The sequence below is a fragment of the Chenopodium album genome, chromosome 22, assembly GCF_948465745.1.
Source record: "Chenopodium album chromosome 22, dcCheAlbu1.1, whole genome shotgun sequence".
NCBI lineage: Eukaryota > Viridiplantae > Streptophyta > Magnoliopsida > Caryophyllales > Amaranthaceae > Chenopodium > Chenopodium album.
This window is the reverse complement of record NC_137855.1, coordinates 4,529,933-4,549,951: the sequence shown is the minus strand read 5'-3', so window position 1 is coordinate 4,549,951 and position 20,019 is coordinate 4,529,933. Positions and strand designations below refer to the sequence as shown.

The 20,019-nt window shown below is 36.8% G+C and overlaps 2 protein-coding genes and 1 pseudogene across 4 annotated transcripts; 1 reads left to right on the top strand and 2 right to left on the bottom strand.

The window, feature by feature from the left end:
* Positions 1-36: 36 nt before the first annotated feature.
* LOC145606263 (bifunctional aspartate aminotransferase and glutamate/aspartate-prephenate aminotransferase-like) lies at positions 37-2,178 on the bottom strand (annotated as a pseudogene). Its single transcript, XR_014105232.1, has 9 exons — positions 2,029-2,178; positions 1,857-1,949; positions 1,664-1,767; positions 1,295-1,543; positions 1,097-1,210; positions 839-916; positions 551-721; positions 348-461; positions 37-249 (listed from the first exon to the last, which is right to left on the bottom strand). The product of XR_014105232.1 is annotated as a bifunctional aspartate aminotransferase and glutamate/aspartate-prephenate aminotransferase-like (transcript).
* A 1,129-nt stretch (positions 2,179-3,307) lies between these two features.
* On the top strand, positions 3,308-11,307 carry LOC145604959 (cell division cycle 5-like protein). The gene is made up of 4 exons (XM_081660953.1): positions 3,308-3,724; positions 4,626-6,329; positions 8,267-8,548; positions 9,677-11,307. Exons 1-4 carry the CDS (start codon positions 3,548-3,550, stop codon positions 10,370-10,372), a joined length of 2,859 nt encoding a protein of 952 aa, XP_081517079.1. The 5' UTR covers positions 3,308-3,547; the 3' UTR covers positions 10,373-11,307.
* Positions 11,308-12,086: 779 nt separating this feature from the next.
* Positions 12,087-17,067, bottom strand: LOC145604728 (transcription factor PIF3-like). 2 transcript variants are annotated; one of them, XM_081660655.1, is made up of 8 exons: positions 16,638-17,067; positions 16,003-16,150; positions 14,690-15,854; positions 14,497-14,595; positions 14,335-14,400; positions 14,122-14,187; positions 13,270-13,773; positions 12,087-12,830 (listed from the first exon to the last, which is right to left on the bottom strand). In XM_081660655.1, the coding sequence occupies exons 2-8, from the start codon at positions 16,089-16,091 to the stop codon at positions 12,810-12,812; spliced, it is 2,010 nt and encodes a 669-aa protein (XP_081516781.1). In that variant the 5' UTR covers positions 16,092-16,150; positions 16,638-17,067; the 3' UTR covers positions 12,087-12,809. The 2 variants fall into 2 exon arrangements, with proteins under 2 accessions (XP_081516781.1, XP_081516782.1); XM_081660656.1 differs by having other exon boundaries at positions 14,128-14,187.
* Positions 17,068-20,019: the final 2,952 nt, after the last annotated feature.

The window sequence follows — 20,019 nt, the reverse complement described above, 5'->3', positions numbered from 1 at the left end:
CCTAACATAGTTTTTTAGTACGAAAGGAACCAAAACTGAAAAGTACAAATTAGCATACTTGAGCATAAGCTCAGATCAGACTGTTGGCAAAAATTACAACATATTTGCTTAGTGTTTAACTGGTGGCTTGAGTTGGACAAGCTCTTTCTCAATCCTCTGCATGGCCTCTTGAAGGGTGGAAAGAGATGCTGCATAGGAAATTCTTATGCACTTATCATCCCCGAATGCATCTCCCGGGATTAACGCCACCTGAGACAGGAATTACATCAGAGGGAGTGGTATTAGTTATTGAATTTACAGCCTGTTTGTGATCAACTTATAAGCAGAAGCTAGTGCAGCATAATTACTTGAGCTTTCTTGAGAAAATAACGACAGAGAGATTCCGAACTATCTATCGTGCCAAATCCTTCAGCTTCTGAACCATAGTATGAGCTAAAATCAATGAAGAGGTAGAAAGCTCCCTGCAAGAAAGCAACAACTGAGTCAGAGGTGTTTCAAAGAGCGAGATCATAGGATTAACACTACATACATACATACTGTTTGATATTACCTGAGGATCTGATGTCTTAACACCTTGTAAATCCTTCAATTTATTAACCAAGAAATCGAGCCTGTCCTTGAAAGCACTGACCATGTTTGCTACTTCCTTGCCCCCAGCTTTACCCATTCTTAAAGCAGCAACTGCTGCTGCCTGTGATATGCTGCTAGCAGATGAAGTGGACTAAAACAGCAGCCGAAAATTTGTTAGATACCAGGATAACTAGCTCAGTGCTCATTTTTACTGCTGTTATAATCTTGTCAGACAGTTTTTCAATAGTGGACTACACATTTACCTGACTCTGGATTTTCCACAAGCAGCGACAAAGTGCTTAGGACCAGCAAGATATCCAAGTCTCCAACCAGTCATGGCGAAGGCCTAAGGTATTAAAATTGAGTGTCAATGAAAGTATGGATATTACGTTTAATACAATCTTAATTTCCGGAAGTAAACATGTTATTAAGCCACCAATATTTTCATTAGGGGAGCTTAAGCTGATGAAACATTGGACTTCATTGGTTAGAAGTTTGTATTATGCAGAATTTGTATGTAAGCTACCTTGGAAAACCCATTAATTGTCAAGGTCCTGTTCTTCATGTCTGGTAGTGCTGCAAAACTAGTATGCTTTGCTGGTGCATAAATTATGTGCTCGTATATTTCATCTGATAGTACCTGAATTAAACACCGCCACAGAACAATCAGAACTCAGCATATCAGATACTACCTGCATTAAAATGACATATAGGGTGGAATTACCAGAAGGCGGGGGTGCCTTGCTACAATTTCAGCTATTTCAAGTAGGAGCTGCCTAGGATAAACTGATCCTGTTGGGTTGGAAGGCGAGCATACAATCAACAACCTCGACTTCTCACTGAGCATTGCCTCAAGCTGTTTTGGGTCTAACAGAAAGTTTTGAGACATATTTGTTTGGAGAATAAGAGGAGTTGCACCAGCTAGTCTTGCTATTTCAGGGTAACTCACCCAATAAGGAGCAGGAATTATCACCTGAATATACAATCAACAACTTGATAACATGTTACACCAAAAAAAAGTTACTCAAGACATCGAAAGCAGCCTGAATTATTCGTGACCTTTAAACTGCAGCATGGATTTTAACTATTGTACCTCATCTCCTGGAGAACAAACTGCAAACACTGCTTGAAAGATGGATTGCTTGGCTCCTTTACTTACCAGAATTTCGTCGAAATTGTAAGAGATTCCATTCTCCTCTACGACAAGAAATCAAATATAAAGCTTAACCTTAAGGCATAGTTATCAGTCATAAACATAAAACAAGAATGTTCGTTTACTGTATTACCTTTCAGCTTGTGACAGATTGCTGTACGAAGCTTGACTGTACCAGCAATTGGTGTATATCTTGTGAATTTTCCTCTATTGCTCTAACACCAGCCTGTACAATAAAACTTTAATAAATTATACCACAAGTATAAATCTAAATGCACGCGATGTGAAAGGAGTAATAGTTAGACCTGAGCAATGATTGAAGGAGTGTTGAAGTCAGGCTCTCCAGTAGACAAGCTAATGACAGGCACACCAGCTTGTACAAGTGCAGTTGCTTGGTCAGCTATTGCCGCGGTTTTGGATGGCGCTACACACATAACTCTAGGACTTAATGACATATCATATATTCATATTCCATGATTTGAGCTCTTCAAAGACTTGTTACTATCTGATACCACCTGTATAAGCTTAGTTAGCTTTACTTGGGATGAGTTGTGTTTTCTTTGTTAGGGAATACTATATATGATGCATTCTTCCTTGGTTTAAATCAATCTACAATTAGCTCGTGTGAAAATCATTTGAATAATATTATCCTAAGGAATTGTTTGAAGGGATTGATTCGATGGGGTACATACCCATTATGGTTATGGGGTTTTATTCAAATGAGCATTATATTAACCAAAAGATAATTCAACGTGCCTATCACAACACATTAATGGGGGACGTTGGGGTTGGGATTCCCTTACCCTCCACTCACTCCCAAAAGGTTTAGTTACTAACTCGAGTCGGGTTGGTCTGTGAGTGATTTCGGCCTATAGGATCCCTCTATTTACCTACCATGCACAAGGGGGTTGGGATTGGGTCACTCAGGGAGAAATTCCAAGTTTAGCATCTTGATAGACTTAAATGCAAATCGAGTGAAAATTGGTAAACATGCAATTAAATCAACATATTTTCAAGCTACTAGGTCCAAATAACCATATTTGGGCCACAATTAAGCTTGATATTAGAGTTGATCACATGGCCATACAACCACAACAGGGTCAAATTTGTGAGTTGTTAATTGTTATGGTCGAAAGGTCAACCTTGACCAGACTTCAAAATTAAGCCTAAACACAAGTTTCAATTTTTTTTTTCCGTTGCTGCTACCCATGTCCACAAAATAGTGTAGAGCTTGGCACCAGTCGAGATGATCAAGCCCACGTCCCATGCTAGGCTCACGCTGGAGTGATCATGCCAAGCTCGTGCCAAATTCATGCCGAGTCGGGTCATATTCATGCTGTGCCAAATTGGTAAACATGCAATTGATGTCTAAGCACTACTCATAATCTACCGACAAACCTCTTATACAGTGTCGAGTCAGGTCATATTCATGTCGTGCTTATGCTCATCTTTGTCCGATACGGGTGAAGTTTTATTCAAATGTAAGATTGATCCATATTTGTAAAGTGGTAAATGAATTCGGGTTTCGGATCTGAAGGAAGAGAAAAGCCAACGAAAACTAACAAAAATCACCATTCTTTTCTCTCTCCTCTTCTTCCCTAATCCCTTTCACCTTTCCTTCTCCTCTGAACCCGCCATTGCCGTCAATTTCCAAGCTCATAAACCCTAATTTTCAATCATCAATACCCTTCAAACCCCAGAAAACCCCAATTCAGAAATCATCCAATTTCTCGTTTTTCTTCAATTCGACTTCCTGAATCCAAACACAAAAAACCCTTAAAAAAACAATTTTGATTTTGGTTCGATTGATAAAAGAGATTCAAAATGAGGATTATGATCAAAGGAGGTGTTTGGAAGAACACCGAAGATGAAATTCTTAAAGCTGCTGTTATGAAATATGGGAAGAATCAATGGGCTCGAATTTCTTCTCTCCTTGTTCGTAAATCTGCTAAACAGTGTAAAGCTCGTTGGTATGAGTGGCTTGACCCTTCTATTAAGAAGGTATTCATCTTCTTTACTTTCTTTCTCCTCATTTTTGTTTGATTTTTCAGTGTTACCAATGAATTTTCCATCACTTTTATTGAGTTAATTGGGTTTGATTTTGTATAATTTAAGGTTGTTTTTGTGATTTTTTATGCTTTCTGAAGTTAAATTAGTGGTAGGTTGATGGTGATTGGAATGTGGTTCTTCATTAGGTTGAAGGATTGAGCTTTAGTTCTTGCTATTAATCATGTGTGTAATTATGAGCTTACTTATCTAATTTTGATCTCGGATTCCGGAGCTATATGCATTTTGTAACGTGGTCGGCGAAGGTTGCATTTACTAGATGCTGATACTCTAGTTTATGCTAATCACAAATTCACACTGGCAGAAGTTAGATGGTGATTAAATAGAAGGAAATTTGATCTAATTGGAGGGTGGAGAGACTCGATCGAGAGAGAGAGAAAGAGAATGAGGGGGACGGGAAATCATTTTATAGGAGTGATGGATGTTCTAAAATCTATGCTGTATACCTAGAAAAGTTGTTGTGGTTATGGGATATCGTTACACGTTAGTTGTTGCGATGTTCCAAATAATATGTAATCACATTTTGTGTAGTTCATAAGCTGGGGGTGTTGTAGTTCATAAGCTGGGGTGTTGTAGGAGGCGCTTGACATTGGTAAACGTTCTGATAGCCTTTTCGTTATTACTATATTTACTCCCCCAATCTGGTTTGCCTTTTTCAGTTTGTTTGTTAAATTGAATGTGGTATTACTCTGTTATTCTTGGTAGCAACTAGCAAGTACATTGGGAAAGGTTTAATGAAGATTTTACTTGTTTTTTTACGTTCTCCCCTTCTTTTGAATTAACTTGAACAAGTCTTAGGAGTGATACTGATTCTGAGTCTTCCTGAAACTTGTAGACAGAGTGGACTAGAGAAGAGGATGAAAAGCTACTTCATCTTGCAAAGCTTATGCCAACTCAGTGGAGAACTATAGCACCTATTGTTGGTCGTACTCCATCTCAATGTCTTGAGCGTTATGAGAAACTTCTTGATGCAGCCTGTACTAAGGATGATAATTATGAACCTGGAGATGACCCACGTAAATTACGTCCTGGAGAAATTGATCCCAATCCAGAGTCTAAACCAGCACGACCAGATCCCGTTGATATGGATGAAGATGAGAAAGAAATGCTCTCTGAAGCAAGAGCTCGGTTAGCCAATACAAGGGGTAAAAAGGCTAAAAGGAAAGCTAGAGAGAAGCAGCTTGAAGAGGCAAGGAGGCTTGCTTCTTTGCAGAAAAGAAGAGAACTCAAGGCAGCTGGTATAGATGTCAGGCAAAGGAAGAGGAAAAGAAAAGGTATAGATTATAATGCCGAGATCCCCTTTGAGAAAAGGCCTCCACCAGGGTTTTATGATGTTGTTGAAGAAGATAGACCTGTAGAGCAACCTAAATTTCCCACAACAATTGATGAACTTGAAGGAGAGAGAAGGGTGGATAGGGAAGCACGATTAAGGAAACAAGACATTGCAAAGAATAAGATTGCTGAGAGGCAAGACGCTCCAGGAGCAATAATGCAAGCCAACAAACTTAATGATCCAGAGACAGTTAGAAAAAGGTCAAAACTGATGCTTCCTCCTCCACAGATTTCTGACCAGGAGTTGGAAGAAATTGCACGAATGGGTTATGCTAGTGATCTTTTGGCTGGAAATCAGGAACTTGCGGATGGGAGTGGTGCAACCCATGCTCTTCTTGCAAATTATTCCCAGACACCTCGACAGGGGATGACACCCATGCGTACTCCCCAGAGAACCCCTGCTGGGAAGGGTGATGCTATCATGATGGAAGCTGAAAATCTGGCAAGACTGAGGGAGTCTCAAACACCATTGCTTGGAGGAAACAACCCAGATTTGCATCCTTCAGATTTTTCTGGTGTCACTCCAAAGAAAAGGGATGTTCAAACTCCTAATCCAATGCTTACTCCTTCAGCAACTCCTGGAGGATCAAGTCTTACTCCGAGAATTGGCATGACTCCCTCTAGGGATGGAAATTCTTTCAGCATGACCCCCAAAGGAACTCCTATCAGGGATGAACTTCGTATTAATGAAGAAATGGATATGCATGATAGTGCAAAACTTGAACTTCGGAGACAAGCTGAACTGAAAAGGAACCTGCGTATGGGTCTAAGTGGTCTACCAGAGCCCAAAAATGAGTATGAAGTAGTTGTTCGTCCAGAGCCCGAGGATTCTGAGGATCCAGAGGAGAAGATTGAAGAAGATATGTCTGATAGGTTAGCCCGTGAGAAGGCTGCAGAAGAAGCAAGGCAGCAAGAATTACTCAGAAAGAGGTCGAAGGTGCTGCAAAGGGAGCTTCCTCGACCTCCTTCTGCCTCTGTTGAACTCATTAAGAATTCATTGATCAGAGCTGGTGAAGACAAGAGCTCGTTTGTCCCTCCTACTGACATTGAGCAGGCAGATGAAATGGTAAGAAAAGAGTTGCTGAGTTTGCTAGAGCATGATAATGCCAAGTATCCACTTAGTGAGAAAGAGCAGAAGAAAGCAGCTAAGCGAAGTGCTAATACAGTACCTGTCATTGAGGATTTTGAATTAGATGAGCTGAAAGAGGTAAATTTCTATTCATGTACCAGTTTTCTTGTTCATTTCCTTTTACATTGTCTAAATCTGCAATGGTTTTAATTTAAAATTCAAGAACCTGAATTGGCAACATGGAAATCAGATGATGATTCTCATTATTGATGTTGAGAAACTATTTATAAGAAGCACTGTTCTCTACTTTTATCTTTAAGGATAACATTAACTACTTGGCCACCACAACAAGCTTTGATGAAGCTTTTTTTTTCTTCTTTCTTTTTTCTTTTCTTTTCTTTTTTTTCCTACCAGTCAGCTGCTTTTATATTTTGTCCCGGAAATATTAGTCTTTTGAAGAATTTTACTTGTCCCACAAACATCTATGTCACTAATCAGCCCATCAATGCAACATTTCGAGCTTGAGGCTACTTTTTTTTGGAACAAATGATTTAGTAACCTCTATATCAAACCCTATAGCGGATCTATTTAGAATCCTGTGCTGACTGCTGAAAGCCTAAGCTGGTACATGATTTGGGATATGTATAAAAAACTGAGGGCTCACTAAGGCAATAGGGATTTCCTTAGGCACACCTCATTAAATTGAGGCACTCTAAATTAAAATTGATAAAATATTGTTTCTTTTATATAGGCCCAGGAACAATCATTTTTTATTTGAAAAAGGAGATATATACACAGTTTATCACTCCCAAATCTAGGGTTTAGATTTGAATTCCCTCGTCCTTAAATTTTGAGCCATCTACTTACTTGACTGGTAATGGAATGGTACACTAGGGCTTTTACCGACAATGAGGCAACCCTCTCCCAGGTTTGATCACTTTTGTCCTTTTAGCTCATGTCATCTGTTCTCTTGGCTATTAAATGACATTATTCTTAATATTTAATAATGTGCAGTATATCATTTTTTGTACGAGTGAATATCTACCTTTTTATGATTGTGTGATGGGGTAGGGTATGACTGTTTAGAACCTGAAAGGTTGTGTAAACCTTGACCTCCTCAGACCCTGCCAACAAGGTGCATTTTGTTAATTTTAGGACAGAGGGAGGCAAATGAGTTGAAGTTTTTCTTCAATGGACCTTGAGCTGTGTTGCTTTCCTAAGTCCTTTCACTAACCTGAGTCTGCAGTCAACTGCACTATCATTTTTTGTACGAGGGAATATCTACCTTTTTATGATTGTGGGATGGGGTAGGGTATGACTGTTTAAAACTTGAAAGGTTGTGTAAACCTTGACCTCCTCAGACCTTGCCAACAAGGTGCATACTGTTAATTTTAGGACAGAGGTAGGCAAATGAGTTCTAAGTTTTTCTTCAATGGACCTTGAGCTGTGCTGCTTTCCTAAGTCCTTTCACTAACCTGAGTCTGCAGTCAACTGCACTCTCATCTTTCTGCCTCGAATACCTGGTTGTTGGATGACCCTTTTTCTGCAAGGTGAAAGGATGATGTTACTTGTTCAGGACTTTAAGGGCCATGGCGAGCAAAATGTGTGTCTGTGGCTTACAATTTTGAGAGAATCATATGCTCCCTTTTTGTTTTGTTTTGTTGATAACAATTTGAGCTCTTCATTGTGTTGTTTCGTTATTCTATTTAGTGACTACTGTATGAGTGTACTCACTGATTAATGGCTATCAGAAAGACTAGTATCACTCAGGAAGAGAATGTCAATATTTTGAAATTGATTGTAGGTGGTAGGTCTAATATTCAATCAGGCTAATTGGATAAGCACAATGCAATAACTTGAAATTCTAGATGCTGCACGAATGGATCCAATCTTTACTCTAATGTGATGCCCTACTTGGAAACTGTGTAAACTTGCTAAACTATTAAGGGCATGTTTTGCACATAAATCTAACGCTACTGAAATGCGCGAGTTTCCTCATCTGCTGATGTTCAATGCTGCGAGTAATATCAAGTATGTATAATTCATAATCTTTCATTTTGTATTCTTTATGTCAGGCTGGTTCATTCATTGAGGAAGAGGCGCAGTATCTATGTGTAGCTATGGGACATCAGGAAGAGACCTTAGATGATTTTGTTGAGGCACACAAGACTTGCTTAAATGATTTGATGTATTTCCCCACTCGTAATGCTTATGGTCTTTCCAGTGTGGCTGGAACTGTAGAGAAGCTTGCTGCCTTACAAAATGAATTCGAAAATGTTAAGAGGAAGATGGATGATGACAATAAAAAGGCACAACGGCTTGAGAAAAAGATTGATGTTCTTACTCATGGTTACAAGGTTGGTTGTTATGTTAAACTTCTATTTAGTTGATATTTCTGTATTCACAAACTGTTTCAGTTTTATTGTAATTTTTTTGTGCTAAGTAGGGGGGTTGGGGTTGCTCTGCATAAGCCAACAAGGACAGCATGTGTTAAGCAACTCCATTCTTTAATTTACATGGCATCATATATAGATTGAAACACAGCGTCATTGAGCCATTGACTTCTTACACTCTACTCTATCTACTTATAGTGAATATCAACTTTCTGGCTGTCTAAGCCATAGCTCAGACCTGTCTTATTAGTAGAACTTGTCTAGTGAAATGTCACCATGTTCCTTTTTAAGTTACTATGTCTAACAACTTTGATGATAGCAAAGTTTTTCATATTACCAATTTTGAGGTATTATTGAAATGGTTTTGTTTCTGATAACCAATAAAATAATTTAAAAAATGTTACGCATCTAAAGATTATACATAGATTTCTTTTTTTAGATTATAAAAAAGTACTAATATTAATCAATCAAGTAAAAGATTACTGTAGAGGACAAGGTGCTTTCACACTGTAACCAAAGAGACAAATTACAGGGTAATTCAATTCCTTTGAATCCTCTCGAGAATAATATTGTATATAGCCGTACTATGTAAGTCAAGTATTATGGATCAGGGAGATTAAGATAAAAGGCGTGTTTACTTTCTTTGTGAAGCAACTACTTTTATGTGTGTAGTTTGATGTGAAGGGTTAATGTGGATCTGTCCAGAAAATTTTTTGGAGTACTGTGGATGTGATGGCCATGAGAAGATTTGAATATGCAATTCTCTGGCATGCTTTTCTAGCTATTTTGTGTTTGTAGAATTAGATTTATCCTATAATTGGTTTTGCATTTGAGGTTACATGCCCTTCAAGGTTCTATATCTTAATGCTTTTTTAACCAAAAAAAAAAAAAAGGAAGTGGTGTTCACCATATTAGTCATTACCTTACTGGTTTATTCTGACTATGTGGCTTAGGTTAGGTCAAGACCACATCCAACCTTTGCTCATCTTTGTGTTTTTATAAGTTATTTTGTTATACAGAGCACATGTTGATGCTGTATTTGATAATATCTAATTATGATGATGCTAAGCTGTGATAGTTCATGTATTTCAGATGCGGGCTGATAAACTGAAGACACAGATCGAGCTCACATTCAAACAGATGAATACTGCTGGAACTGAATTGGATTGCTTCCTAGCTTTGCAGAGACAGGAAAATATGGCAGCTTCATTTAGAATCAAGGGCCTTTGGGAAGAAGTCCAGAAGCAGAAAGAGGTAGAGAAAAATTTACAGAAACGATATGGAGATCGTGTTGCTGAACTGGAGAGTATACGGCAGCTCATGGATCAGTACAGAAAAGCGGAAGAAATAAAAGCTAAGAAACACTTAGAAGAGTTGGCTGAGAATGCAGCTAATCAGGCTTCACTACTGAGCTCTGAAACTCCGGAACCTGCAAGCACCATGGAAGTGGATTCCTCTGATGATGTAAGACCTCAGGGGGATGGTGAAGCTTCTGAAACAGTCAATCTAGCTAGTTTGCAAAATGACATGCACACAGATGGTGATGTGGCATCAATTGCGGATACACAAAGCATTTCTCTTGCTTCTGAGGCTAAGGGATCTGAAGCTGTCATGGAGCAAAATGCAGACGACACTAATGTTCCCAATAGCATATTGGATAATACAGATCATTCTGTAGGGGAAGCTCTTGAAAACAATGGTTTTGTCAATGGAGAGCCTGTTTCTATCTCTAAATTGGAGACACCAGAAGTAGATAGGGAGCTCAGTTGCCAGATCAACGAGGCATAAGGAAATAAACTTATGATAGATGGAGATGTGGGCGTGCCTGTAGAAAGGGTGGAAGATGGTGTCAGTAATAACCAAGTGTGACACCGACTTGCAACTTTAGTAGTAGGTTGTTGCTATCTGTTGGAGCTCACTGCACCTAAAAGAGGTATCAAAGGGAATGTGGAAGAGATGATTCGAATGAGACTATTGAAGTTTGTTGGGTCTTCATTTTTGCTTGTGCATTGTTCCTTTAGCGAATATGGATTTAAAAACATTTGATCTTGCTTCGCTCCCATGTCATGGTATTTGGCATGTTCCTTGGTCTTCTGCTGTTAGAACGACTCTGAAATACATTGAATATGTGGACATATATCATGTTTTTATCTAATAGAATGATATCTATTGAAGATAAAACTTGTCCAGAAACAACAATCTGATTCGTGTGTTAGAAGTGCCATTTCCTGGGAAGCTGCTTAAAACACCAATAGCATTTCAAGCATAAATTCTCAAGAGGATAGCTTGCATCAATCTGGTATTACTAATTGTTCTATTTGCAACTTATACTAAAATTGCTTGAGCTGCTCCCAAGTTCGTTGATAATCTGATTTTTGTTCTTGTTGATTGGGGATATGACCCAGGCTATGTCTTCTCGTTTTTGTCAAAATTATCGCTGTTCCCAGTGACTTTTTACGTATAGGACTACATCCTTATTTTCTTTAGATTGAGGAGCGGGATGGTTTACAAATTGGTGGTGCAGAATTGAAATTTCAGCTTTCTGTTGAGGACTAGACTAACCATGAGCTTATTTTCTTTTCTGAATATGCAGCTGTAATAGATGTTAAAGATTCTGTATGCTTGTTTTGTAGATTTAAACATATTCTTCTGTACTGACATCAAATCATCTAAAGCTTTTCTTTTTATCAGATTTATGTAGGTCTTTTAGGGGTCTGAATAAACAGGTTGTTTCATTATTTCAGGAACTTAATTTCAAATGACTTTAGAAGAACTACTCCTTCCGTCCTTTTTTGTTTGTCCCATACGACAAATGTTTATGGCGAACCATTTTACTCTCAAAATCATTGCATTTGGTTCTACCAATTTTCTCCATTGCCGATTCCACCTAGCCAAAGATTAGAAAAGTGACAACCACATTTGGGCAAACAAAAGTCGACGAAGGGAGAATTAGGTTTCTACTTCTACTCCATATTAATCATGAGCAGCTAGTAAAATAAGTACAACTATGACTAGTTCTACTCCATATTCATGATTTCTCATTAAAGCTTACCTTCCATGAATTGACTACTTTAAGAATAGTTGGAGTTGCCGAATCAATTATACCCAGACATAGATCATGCATATGTGTCAGTTCCAATCTTCACCAGCAATACTTGGTCTGGATCTACCTTGGGTTTTTCAAACGTTGCGTGCATTTTTTACATCTAATCCCAAAAAGTAATCTTGACTTATATGTTTTAATAGCTAATCAATTTGCATAACTACAAACAATTTGTTGTCTAGTTGCCTAGTTGGTAAGGTTTTAGATGCGATATTTTACAGTAGAGATGAAATTCCGTCTACATCATTATCCTTCATGATTCCTTACAAACCTGAAATAAATCAAAGTGCATTAGTTTACTCTATAACGAGCAGCTAAATTAAATGTAAGTATACCTGAGAAGAAAATGTTTTCTTATGTGGTTTTCGAACCTTTGGATACAAACTAAAGACAGAGAGGAAAAGCCAATAATTTCTTTTATTTTCATATGCTGTAACATAAATAAATATTAATCTAACTATTTCATACAGTATTACATGATGAAATCATCAATCACCATATTTGGTGTACTTTTACAGAAGTATTTCCTCATACTAGGATGTTTTGTGTAATGTAGATGATAAGGGGACACAGCTCCCTTGAATTATTTGAGATGCATGACAATACTATATCATATACGAGTATTTCCTCGAAAAAGAGGCTTTTGCACTGGAAATATACATTTAAACCACATATACACCTCTAGGAGATCAGCACTAGGATATCAAAATACAATGTCATCTTCATAAGATGTACAGATCTACAAAAGACCTAACCTTAGTGTTTGTAGAGGGCAAAAACTCTGCATTTTCGTCGGACATGCCACTCTCAAGCATACTATACTTCCCATAAACAGGGGTCATGGGTTGGCACTTGATAGCAGCCGGGAAATTCTCTTACCGTTTGGAGCACCTTCAATCAAACATCTATCTGAGAATATATACACTTAGAAACAGGTTACTTGTCAATACTTTTGTACATTTTATGAAGATGACATGTTGCAGTTTGCCACTATTTCATTCACAGGCAGGCAACAAGTTTCTGTCAGGCGTGTCAGCTATGCGTAGTGTCGTTTCTGTAGGCAGCTTCAGCAGTTTCTGAGACATTAACATCTTGACCTTGATTATGGCACAAAGCAGACTCCTAAACACCCTCTTTTGATGTCTGAAATTTGAATACACACAGTTATGGTGAAGGTTTGTTTTAGAAATGCAACACTTAACTAACTTTTCTCAATGCATTATTATTGGCCAGTTTAAGACAACAATGCATTACATAACTCCTTGTAACATATCACTTTGAAAACCAATGCAATAACTTACCTCTCTTCAAACTTGACCATCTTCGTAAACGACAAAAACGTAAAATTTGAATGGAGGGAGTACTAAAAAATAGGCTAGCGTCATTATACTACAGTCTTACAGTCCTAATGTTGTTCAATAATTGACCCCTGATGTATTTTTTCACAGGAACCAGAAAAGTCCTACTCATTTAAAATATATGAATTATGATAATATCTAGTGATGATATCAATTATTGAAGACCAATAATTTCACAATACTAAAACATCCAATGTAGGGACTAAGGGACAAAATGCAAATACCTGATTTGTTGCCTGATTCATGGAGCTGTTAACGTTGTTACTATCCATGCTCGAAATTACTTGTGGGTTAGCATCCTTTTTACTACTAGATGGTGCTAGATGTGTTGCATTTGATGACCCAGCAACACCTGAGGCATTCAATCCTATGGCCATCTTCGAAAGACTTCCCATTGGAACGGAAACTGCAGGAGTTTGCTGCATGGACATTGGTAATCCTTGACCAAGGTGCGGAAATGCCTGAAGATTAGAACCCGGCATTCCCTGGAACATAGGACCGGTTCCAGGGACAGGGTAATGTGGGCCTTGGAAAGGTACCATCTTTGTGCTGTTATTCATGTTTAGCATGTTCATCCCATAGCCCATTCCCATGCCCATTCCCATGCCCATTCCAAGCCCCATGGCCCCCATGGGAGAGAAATGTGGCATATGTGCTCCATGGATCGGCGGCATTCCTGGTGGTAGCATCATAGGCTGCATATACATCCCAGCACCCATTGACAATACCTGCAGCATCCAGTAATTGATGTAAGCCAACGGATTGTCCAGTTTCCGAAGGCATAATGGGTACAAAGTAGTAAATCAAGGGAATGGTAATGAAGTCTTCCATGTCAATGTTCAACAAGATACATCTATCTAGGCAGACATTTCTCTTTTCATTCAATTTCATCATCACTAATATCCACATCTCTGGATGGTAATGACAATGGATGAAGAAAAGCAAATGCTTGCAAATTATGAATCAATACCTTGAACATCCAATTTTCATTACAATATTACATATAAAACTTCATTACCATACAATTAAATTGTCAATTATACCAAACAAGCTGCCACAGCAACCTAATAGCTCACCTGTACCTGAAGTTGGAGAGTCTTCAAATATTCTATAGCCTCATCAAGCATCGAAGCTTTGTCCGCCTAGTTTTTGGAAAGGAATAGTTAGAAGAGTCATATATGATAGAAAAGTGAGCACCAATTACATATCTAGTCTTAACACCCAAAAAATTTAATTAAAACACAGATGGTATATCCAACCATAGGCATCGAAAATATCATAAGAATTACCTTATTGCAGTTGGGTATGAGCTCTTGTAATGCGCGCATCTTCTCATTAATTCTATCCCTTCGTCTCTGTTAGTAACGTTTCAAAAGGTACACATTAGTTTCTGAAAGCAACTGTCACCAGTCTCACCACTACAGATACTAATATGCAAACTATGAGCTCACCCTTTCAGATAGATTATGCACTTCTGCAGCCCGGCTTCTCTTTGACCCACCGCGACCATGTGCAGGTTTTTTCCCACCCACTGATTCCTCTTCAATATCCTGCAAGTTAGACAATTTCCAGCTTATCATGAGAATTGGAAAATAGAACGACAACAAGCAGAGATTATTCATCAGGAGTAAGAAGAAATCTTACTTCACTAGGATCTTCTGATTCTGTTTCACGAGATTTCCTTTTCGAATTACGTGCAGGCTCATTTGAAGTTCTTTCTGCACTATTGGCTGAACATACAGAAGATGTTGCAACTACTGGCTCCATGATTTTATCACCACTGGTACCCACTTTGCTCATTGGTGAATCACACACTTGATTTTGTGACGCCTGATTTTTAGCTATGTCTTCTCTACACATAGGTTGATTAGCAGAAAGCAGCTCTTCAGTAGGCGGCTTTGGGGGTAAAGCAATCGAATTGTCGTTTGTTGGTGCCATAATGGATTGATTGTGAGATACTAGTTCCTTTTGGGAATAACCACTATCCAAATTAACCAGTGTAGAGTTAGCAGGATTACTACTACTCAAGGTGCACCTTTTATTTCCATTCTCTAATCTCTTTGAGGGGTTTACAGTCACCTGATTAGCTCTAGAAAGAGCAGCAGGCCGCGAAAAGCAGGGAAAATTTGTAAAGCCTGAACTAGTAGTACTAGGCTGTCCTGCATCCAGCTTCTGCAACCTCAAGCTGGTAAAAGCACTTAGTGAAGATGGATTAGCAACGGAGTCTCGTGAACCAACATGGTGGGTGTTGCCTGCATTGCTACCAGTAATATCAGAAATTCCTGATCTGGGGACACTTTGCTGGAAGGGAAACATAAATTGCGGTACCTCAATACTTCCACCTCTATTATCCTTCTCATTACTTGAAAAATCCTTAGATGTGTTGTTATGCTTCAAGCTTGCAGAATTATCATGGCCATCACCATGAAAACTAATTTTCCTTTCGCGGTATGCTAAATGATTCTCCGTGGGGAGATCGTTAATTGTAACTCCTGATAACTCATTCAAGAAGTCAGAAGTATAGTCATTATGCAAAGATTCTTCCATGGGATAATTCAACCAAGGTACCAAGTCAACATCTTGATCCAAACCCATTTCACAAGAAGGTACAGACATTGGAAAATCACCCATTACAGAATCCATTGTGCCAAACTTGACCATTTTCGAGTAATTAGTACCACTCCTACCATCTTGAGACTTGAGTCCAAAGGTTTGAAAATTGTTTGAATTAGTACTTTTTCTAGCTTTATTACCTTGCATCATAAGTTGGCCATTTTCCCAAACTAGCTCAACACAATCAGTTTCAGGTCTGCATCCAATTCCCCCAAAAAATACACCAATATAAGTACACAATAAGGGAAAATAAGGGTATATTCAAATGACCAAAATAAAACCTAACCTATAAAGTATAAATATTAGCCTACTAATACAATTTTTATCCACCAAATCAAGCATACCTAGAAGAAGGATCAATAGAAGTAGAGGCAACTTCATTGGTGACATCCACTTTCCCTTTGAACATCCTAACAAGCTCAGTTAAAGGCATATTAAAGATCAAAATTGTATCTTTCACAACATAAATTTCTCTTCTAGCAAAGCCAAGTCCTGCAACCAAGTTCCGAACCCGAAATCAGCTTCATTCAAATCTCAATTTCTATCAATAAAACCAAATTAAAGTGCATCCAGCGGAAAGACAAAGTTTTCACAATTCATTGAGCTTAACACTTTCAATGGAAATTCATGCTCAAAGTTTACAGGAATGAGTGGCATATACAGTAGTATAAAATTAGAAGGAAACCCTCTAAATAATTAAAATAAAAATAGCCCAAATGAGATCTTATTTAACTGATGTCCTAATCACAAAGATACACACAATTAGAATAATTTAAAGGTACTAGTCAAACTAATTGTTTAATCACAGTATCACCATATCATATACTATAATAATCCCACTAATTAGAACTGATTATAGGTTAAAAAATTCAATCTTTATGATACAATCTTGATTAAAATATAATACCCAGAAAAACCCACATCAGAATTATCCAAAATTAAACAATAATTATAGCAAAAACACAAAACAAACACCAACCTTGTTATTATATAAAAAATTGGCAGCAAAAGGAAGAATACCCAGATACTAAAAAGGTCTAAAATTAGCTGAAATTGTACTCAAAACTCAAACCCCAAAAAAACCAATCATAAAAAATCAAAAATGAAGGGCACAAAATTTCTGGGAAATCAGAATTTTATCAAATTCTTCTCAGATTTCAAGCCAATCACACTAATCTAGTAAGTGCTAAACTTATAATTTAGAGGGTTAGAGAGAGAATTTAGAGAGAGAAATAGAGAGAAGATCCAGGTGGGTAGTAGTAGAAGACGGCGTAAGGCAAGCAGAGTTGCTGTATAAGCGGGGCCAAGAAAAGGGGAGAAAAAGCAGAGGAGGCAACAAGAACAGGATACTGTGCTAATATGCAAATGCTTAAGATCATTTCAGTTTTTGACCATTTTTATTGCTTGTTTTTTTTAGCTCCAATTACCGTTTTTTACCTACTCTTTTATTGCTTGTATTGTGTACCTTTTGTTCACTTTGGCGGTACATTTTTGCATTAAGATGTACTCCCTCCTTTTCCGTATGATTTTGTCGTGTTAGGGGTATACCCAGTCCGGTTAAACATGATTTGGAGTTTAACTCAAACTAAGGGCCTGTTCACATATACTGAACTGAACTGATTGGAGCTGAAGTGAACTGAACTAACCTAATTTTAACAGCCGGTACCGTAACAATGAAAATGGCACCTTCTTTAGTGAGATTATATGAGCAAATGCCTGAACCAAAATATGTTATTGCTATGGGGGCGTGTACAATTACAGGGGGATGTTCAGTACCGATTCTTATAGTACTGTTCGAGGAATCGATAAACTAATTCCCGTGGATGTCTATTTGCCAGGCTGCCCACCTAAACCCGAAGCAGTTATAGATGCTATAACAAAACTTCGTAAGAAAATATCTCGGGAACTCTATGAAGAGAGAATAAAGTCTCAACCGAAGAATCGGTGTTTTACTATCAATCACAATTTTCGTGTTGGGCGTAGTATTCATACCGGAAATTGTGATCAAGGATTACTGTATAAATTTCCATCTACTTCCGAGATTTCTCCTGAAACATTTTTCAAATACAAAAGCTCCACATCTTCATCCAAATTAGTGAATTAAACAGGATTCTTTTTTTCAAATTGTAAGCAGTTATGAGAGAGCGAAATTAGGAGTTGAACTGAACTGAACTGATTGGAGCTGGACTGAATTGAACTGAACTGAAATTAAGTAAATGTGAACAGGTCTTAAATCGTAAAAATACGGTTTAAAATTTTACTGCTATGGTTGACTAATGTTTATATGTTAAAGTGTTCCAATTGCTATATTTTTAAAATTTATACTTTTATCAAGTTATAACATTTTTCATATTTGAAATGTGCAATAGATTGATATGATAGGAACAAAGGGAGTAAACACAATCAATAAGTTTAGCTTTGAAATAAATTTTAATTAATTTTCAAAAATGGTTGCTAGTTTATAATACTCTTTATTATTTATTTGTAATGGTTGTCTTTAGTTAGTTGTTGCAATAATAGTTATGAGAACAATAGTACTTAGATGCATAAATTGAAATTCATCTTTTACGTGCGTGTTATAGTCTTTCTTGAATCAAATAGTAATTGTGATTAAAATAATGTATCTTATTATTTGAAATTGTTAATCATGTAGATTTGACAATTATTATATTAGAATCATGTAGATTTGACAAAAGTTTTAGCTTGTGTCTCCGCATTTGCACCCTATGGGATAAAAGGAACAATTACAACTTTTGCAAATTGTTAAATAATTAATGTTTCTCCTGATTTTAAATTTGCATATAACACATCTTGAAAATGGTATTAAAATAGGAATTCATGATAGAAACACTCGTATATTAGTGTAATTAGTGTTTATATTTTTATGATTTTCTAACTTTATACAATTTTCTAGTGCGTATTTAATACTTATATGTAGCTCTAAGGGATATGTATAACATTTTCCTAATAATAATAATAATAATTATAATCATCCTTCTTCCACACTGTATTTCTTTTTCTTCCCTCACTATTTAATTAAAGGTTCATGAATTTGTATAGTGGCCATGGCTTTTGTGGGGTTAGTTGATATAGATTGTGCTAATGGATAAAATAAATAAATAATGTTCATCTTTTTACAAAAAAAAAACCAATAAATATTTGTTTATTATTATAGATTGGATCTGTAATAATAGAATTTGGAGTGAGAGCGTGAGATTGTCGTGTCATTTTTGTTTTAAAAAATATATTTTGGGTCACTTTATATCATTTGAATAGATTGATTTCAAAGAATTATTAAAAAGTCAGAGACTTAGTTTATAATGGGTAGCAAAGTTCTAATCTTCCCTTGATTGTAGGTACAAGACTATGATAACTATAGGATTAACAATGATTAGAAGGTCTTTCACTTGTTAATCAAGCTTTAATTACGTACTTTATAAAATTAAGTAGGAAAAGTAAAGTTGATTTCACTTTATGATTTTGGATAGGATTTTTAACAAGTTAATTATGGTTGGTTCATAAAGAACTCTGCCAATCTTATATTCAGAAGAACTTTTAATGCAAAAAACAAAGAACAAAATTATTTGTTATAGTGCAATCAACATGCAATTTAAGGAAAAAGATAATTCTTGTTACAATAATTAGGGCTGTTTAGAGTGCAGTCTAAACTGTACCAAAGTACCAAACCATACAATAATTAGCGTTGTTCATAAATGAAAAGAATTCATTTTCTCCCCATCTTAAAATATAAGAATACTATAAATCATATCATATCACAGGTTACTAGCAAAGTAGTGTTCTAGATAGCAATTGATAGATTTAAACTTATTTTTGATAAGATTTGAACTTATTTTATTCAAATTTGATCGAGACTAGACTTATATGAGTGATAAACAATGCAGTGGATTCAAAACCGCCAACAATACACTAATAAAACCAATGGTTATGATTGAGACCCTTTCTGAAGTGTCAAAATAAATCTTGGTTGGAATTGGAGCAAAATTTGCTAAGGATATGGCCCAAACATGAAACATCACTTCCAAAGTTCCAGCAATAACTCCTCCAAGAGACTGAGACTATCAATTCATAGTTAGTCTCCATCATTGGTTACATGGTCCTTACTACATTATTGATTAATCTATCTACACATACTTTGTTTTCAAGCCCATATCCCTACTTTGTTAAACCTATTAATGGTCCAATAATAGCAAAAATATTTAATTACTAGACATGGTCAATGACCTAATTTAATTAGCTAGAAGTATTGATCAATTTATTCGATAAGTTAATTAGGGCTAATATTATACTTCAAGTTCACCGAAGTTATATTCTTAATTATAACAACACAAGTACATAATAGA